The 6,193-nt window shown below is 39.7% G+C and overlaps 1 protein-coding gene across 7 annotated transcripts in view; it reads right to left on the reverse strand.

Moving 5' to 3' along the window:
* LOC107689139 (THO complex subunit 2) overlaps nucleotides 1-6,193 on the reverse strand; it is a 101,128-nt gene that overhangs the window by 50,041 nt on the left and 44,894 nt on the right. For all 7 annotated transcript variants that reach the window (XR_001634304.1, XM_016487053.1, XM_016487051.1 and 4 more), the window contains exon 20: nucleotides 2,674-2,791. Coding sequence is in view for 6 of the 7 variants with exons in the window: in XM_016487053.1 (XP_016342539.1) it covers nucleotides 2,674-2,791 (118 nt within the window). In the remaining variant the exon portion in view is untranslated. The remainder of the gene's footprint in view (nucleotides 1-2,673; nucleotides 2,792-6,193) is intronic.

The following is a 6,193-nucleotide window of genomic DNA, read 5'->3' on the forward strand; positions in this document are numbered from 1 at the left end:
TCATCCAGATGTAGTGCAGGAGATCTGGCTACGATTTGGAAGAGCGGAAGTGGATCTTTTTGCTTCAGAGATGACCACTTACTGTCATTTATGGTTCGCAAAGATGGAAGTTCTGTCTCACGAATGGGCGAACTGCCTACTATATGCGTTCCCACCTATCCCTCTGTTATGGGAGACGTTACACAGGATCTCCTTGTGCAAGCACAGAGTCCTACTCGTGGCACCATGTTGGCCAGCCAGACCATGGTTTCCTTTGTTGCCGAGACTTCTGACAGGCAATCCGTGGAAACTTCCCCTCAGGAAGGACCTCCTCTCCCAGCTGGAGGCAAGGGTCTGGCATCCGGATCCAGCTCATCTGCAGCTTTGGGTCTGGCCATTGGGTTAAATCCTTCTCTGGAGCATTTTGACCCTGCGGTTATCCATACCATCTCTAATGCCAGGGCTTCTTCCACACGACAGATTTATGCTTCCTCCCGTTGGAAGCTTTTTTCTGCATGGTGTGGGGAGCGGGGGCTTGATCCTGCAACATGTGACATACCGAGCATCTTAAACTTTCTTCAACATTTACTGGAGGAGGGCAAGGCAGCTTCCACGTTGAAAGTGTACGTCGCTGCGATTGCTGCATATCATGCTCCAGTTGGTGGATCTTTCCATGTTGAAAGTGTACGTCGCTGCGAATGCTGCATATCATGCTCCAGTTGGTGGATCTTCTCTTGGATCTCACAGTCTTGTCTGCAGTTTTCTGAAGGGTGCACGACGTCTGAACCCTGCTCGGACTCCTCACTTCCCTGTGTGGGATCTGCCACTTGTGCTTACGTTCCTTTGCTCATCCCAGTTTGAGCCCTTGCAAAGCACTGACATTAAATGGATGTCCTTGAAGACTGCTTTTTTGTAGGCTATCGCGTATGCGAAACGAGTCAGTGAGTCGCACGCGCTGTCTGTTAACGAATTGTGCTTGCGTTGGTTGCCGGATGATTGCGGGGTGGTTGTACGACCCAATCCTTCTTTTCTTCCGAAAGTCCTTCTTCCTCAGTTCATAAACCAGCACATTGAACTGGCCTCTTTTCAGACTTCTTCAGGGTCTGATTCAAGTGCCCAACTTTTGTGTCCTGTGCGTGCCTTGAAGTGCTATGTGAGCTCTACGGCTCAATTTCGACAGTCAGACCAGTTATTTGTCTGCTATGCCGGTGTGAAGAAAGGTGCTTCAGTGTCGAAGCAGAGATTGTCAAACTGAAGAGTGGAGACAATTACACTGGCTTACAAGGCAGCAGAGAGGCCACTGCCCTGGAGACTAACCTGCCATTCCGCTAGGGCTATCTCATCTTCATGGGCCGTTTTAAGAGGAGTCTCCTTGGCGGATATCGGCACAGCCGCTACCTGGTCTTCTCCATGCACGTTTGCCCGGTTTTATAAAGTCAATGTTGCTGCTCATCATGCCGTTAGTTCTTCAGGAGCGGCCTTAATTTTCATCAGGTGGGTGGCATTCCTCATGACTATGTTGGTATGTGTCATCCATAGTGTTTACACTGCCTCTGGCAGTCAGTAGGAATGAAACAGAATGCTAGTTACACATGTAACTGTGGTTCTGTGAATTCCGGATGACCGACAGAGGTCTTGGTCCCTCGGAATGCGCGAGAAAGGCGTACCGATGCAGAGTGCTGAGCTACAGTGGCTTATAACCCCCCAGGGCTCAGCATACGTCACTACATGACTTTGTTGGTATATTCTCTCGACCTATCTAACTGGCGCTGCGATAATCCATGGTGTTTACACTGCCTCTGGCGGTCATCTGGAATTCACAGAACCACAGTTACATGCGTAACTAGCGTTATGTTTTAGCTCAAGGTGCAAGCCTAAACGGTCAAATACATGCAAAAATGTGTCAAAATGTGGCACTTAGTGATTATTCACGTAAACCCTCGTCGGTTATGTAATAAATGAACGTAAAAGTTGAGAAAGAAAATACATGTGTAACAGTAAATTGGATCCGTGCGGCAGCTCTTAAAGTGACAGCGGGCTATATTCCTGCTGCGACTTTGTGCTTAATATTAATCAAACAAGAAACGACAAAGACTAAATCACTCACTGTTCTTGACTGAAGGATATTTGTTGCTTTAATAAGAAACAAATAAAGTTTAATTCTTATAGTGAAGACTATGCAGTCACAGCACAGTTTGTTTCATTTGTATCTTTTTATTCGATTGTATCTTTACTTTGCTTTTTTATTACTGACAGTTCAATTAATTTAAAGGGATTTTTACTAATATTAGTTACCCTAGTACTCTTGCTGCGGTATTGAGAATTGTGACATTTTGCTGTCATAGCAACCTTATTTACAGAAAATATATATTTGATATATCACTTCTTTAAATAAATCACTCGTATAAAGTTTTGGTCATATGGTCCACTCATAATCGTGTTGAATAATCAGGATTACAATACTGACCAAAATAATCATGATTAAGATTTTTGACATAATCAAGCAGCCCTACCTTGGATAAAATATCAAACCAGGTGGCATATTAAAAATACATTTTAAATAGCAGCACAAGCACACTTCCAGCATTAGCACACTAATCCATTGCAATGACATCTACGCATTCCCAAACATGGCTCAAGCGTGTAAATGAACGCTGTTTGCTAAACGATGACTGTTTCAAAGATGTGGTGTACCTCCGCTTTGAGCTGCTCTCCACCTGTCATGGCCTCCAGCTGCTCCACAGTCATTTCATCCGTGATCTCAATCCCTGCCATCTTCTGCACCACCTCCTTCAGAATCAGCAGGTCAAAACTGGCACAACATAAAACACATGAATGATTAAAGACCTCGATAAAACCAAAGCTGCTCTTCGGGAGTTCTGCACGCTCAATGACACTGGATAAAGGAAATTAAATAGAGCTGTGATTCCTTTATGTTAGAGAACGTCCCCAAATATGGACTGGTGGATCCAGCTCTAGTGTGAATGTATTGATCCTCATTTTCATTTTCAGTGTATATTTTGGTCCGTGATGCGCGACAATAGCCTTTTCAGATCTGCAACCCATTTTTGGGTCAGAAGCCACCAAAATTGAGACTACTTTGCTATGCTAATTTCAAACAAGAACAATTTACCGGCACCAGCACATTTTAATTTAACTTCCCGGTTTGATTATTTTTTACTTCAGAGAAAAATCATCTACTTAATGAGAAATCAACCCCCCACTGGAAACATCATTGTCAGTCAAACCCATTATCCATTATCATGCATCCAACCTGTAAACCTGTACATGTATGAAGCTCAATCAAGATCTCAGAGTAAGTGCTAGTCAATTCTCGGTCTGTCAGCGAGGGCTTTAACTGCCTGCCTACACACGTCTCTCTGGAGTGTTGAAGGATATCCCACACCTTATTAACACATATGCAGAACAGCCTCACATAAAGCTGTGTAGAGAAATATACCGCTCTCTCAGACAAGCACTGGGATTAACCTCTACAGTCCAGAGAAATGCATCACTTTAATTGTTAATTGCTGTATATTAAATAGATTGGGCATGTGGACTAAAGTGAACCAGTGTTGCAAACACAGCACATTTCAACACTGCTGTAAAAAATGCTAATCGCTCACTTAGTTCTAACTTTCAGTATACTCGCCATTCATTAAGAAAATCAAAAATGAATCTGTCCAGGGTAATGAACCCTTGGAATGAAGGGGTTAAATACTGAATTAATGTTTAAAACTAGGGCTGAACGATTAATTGCATTTGCGATAATATCGCGATATGAACAAATGTGATTTTTCAATCGTCGAGGCTGAGATTACACTCGGTCACGTGACACACGAGAGTAAAGAGGTGTGTTCGACTTGAAAATCGATCGGTGTGTGTCATCAAAGTACGGCGAGAGAAAAAATAAGGAGATGTCCGCTCTCTTATAGCTCTCGCAGTACTTTGATGACACACACCGATCGGTCTAGCAGCGCTGCTTCAAGTCGAGCGCGTGCCATCAGCAGAAAAAGAAAAGATATAAACCGTAAACAGCCAAAGGACGTAACTTAGAATGGGAGATGGATCGGTTTGTGAAAGCGAAGAGAAAAGCCATAGATGAAGTCGCACAGACCCAGGCAGGTGCTGGTCATTCAAAAGCTAAATGCAGAAAATACGACGAGGCATATCTTGCTCTCGGGCTATATTCCTGCTGGGGCTTTGTGCTTAATATTAATCAAACAAGAAACGACAAAGACTAAATCACTCACTGCTCTTGACTGAAGGGACTTTTTTTTGCTGTTGCTTTAAGAAACAAAGAAAGTTTAATTCTTATAGTGAAGACTATGCAGTCACAGCACAGTTTGTTTTATTTGTATCTTTTTATTCGATTGTATTTGTACTTATTTTATTTTCAATAATTTAGAGGACTTTTTACTAATATTAGTTACCCTAGTACTCTTGCTGTGGTATTGAGAATTGTGAGATTTTGCTGTCATAGCAACCTTATTTACAGAAAATATATATTTAATATATCACTTCTTTAAATAAATCACTCATATAAAGTTTTGGTCATATGGTCCACTCATAATCGTGTTGAATAATCATGATTACAATACTGACCAAAATAGATTTTTGATCTCGGCTTCACTCACCGTGTCTATACCGGACGCTACAGTTGTCGCGTCACGCATTAGCGGACAGCATGAAACCCACAAAAAATAAATAACAGAGAGGGAAGAATAATAATAACAGTTATTCTCTCTATTCTATTTTTCAATATTTCAAGTGATGCAGGTGTTTTTTCCCTGTAGGTTTTTTAAATTAAAAAAACATTAATTTTTCATAATGTTTAGTGAAATTATTTGATAGTCTGAGGTGGGATGGGGAATTGGGGCATGAACGTAAAAGGGGCATTTTTTAATAGGTTTAAAGGGGGGTGCGACCAAAAAAGTTTGAGAACCACTGGTCTAAAGTTAACAGACAGTGTTTAGTGCAGTCCACATGTTTACATATGTTTATTACAGTGACTTTGAATGACCTAAAGTAGTGTGGTAAAGCAACAGATTTGTTTTTATATTTCTGCAATCTACTTTAGTTTGTGCGATTTGTTACTGACTTTCATATTAATGTTTACACCAGGCTTATTTGTCAGTGCTTTATGCTGTCATAATTATTACATGCTTACAAGGTTGGAAGTTCAACAAATCAGTCAATATACTGTGATTGTAGTTATTAAATAAAAATGTCATTCATATCAATTCATGCATCACCTAATTTCATCGTAACATCTATATGTTATATCCAGGCCTATGCCTGGCCTACAGAAAAGAACATTTATGTTTAATATATCTAATATTGTGTTGGTCATACTATACAATGATTTATAGCTTGTCTTTGTTGAATAATACAGAACATAAAGAGCTTTACAAAAATAATTGCATATTAAATCGCAATCGCAATATTGGTAAAAAAAAACGCAATTAGATTATTTTCCAAAATCGTTCAGCCCTATTTAAAACATTGTAAAAGTCCTTTAAAAAAAAAAAAACCCTAAGTCTTGAATGCCTTCCTATACTTTAAGGATACATGTGTTTTGAAAAACAGCAGCATAAAAAAATAATTTACAAACTAATTTGGGTTTGGAAATGTCACTTTTCTGTTAGAGCACTGGCCATACTCCACAGAATTTACACTATTATACTCTACTGAAATTACTAGATTCAAATTAATTGGCAAAAGCATGCTTTGCAAGGTTTTTTGTTAACAATCTTTCAAATAAAGATAGGTCTGCATGAGTATATTGCAACACCAAGTTCAAACTACACAAACAGCCAGGAGAATGGGGAGTAGGGGGACGTAATTCATGGGGAAAAACATTACATTGCAACACTTTTTTTTTTTTTATACAATATATAAGTAGGTATGAAAAAATACAGGATTTTAACCATATGACTTGAACGGCACTATTTGAAAATAACTATTTATTCTGATTGGAGTGATTGTGTGAGGAAGTGCATCTGCATAAAATGTTTTTAAGAAATTAAAAAGCTGTAAACTACTTGTTTTTTTCTTGTACAGGCTGAGCAATTTTTTTTTGGGGGGGGGGCGCTGTTTACAAACACCTATTTCAAAAACCTTAATGTGAATAGTAAAAAAAAAAAAAAATCATCTCCAATTCACTTGTTGTATACATAGCTTGACCACTGTGACTCAAAAAATAATATTTTTT

The sequence above is a fragment of the Sinocyclocheilus anshuiensis genome, unplaced genomic scaffold (genome assembly GCF_001515605.1).
Source record: "Sinocyclocheilus anshuiensis isolate Anshui unplaced genomic scaffold, SAMN03320099.WGS_v1.1 scaffold846, whole genome shotgun sequence".
Taxonomy (NCBI): domain Eukaryota; kingdom Metazoa; phylum Chordata; class Actinopteri; order Cypriniformes; family Cyprinidae; genus Sinocyclocheilus; species Sinocyclocheilus anshuiensis.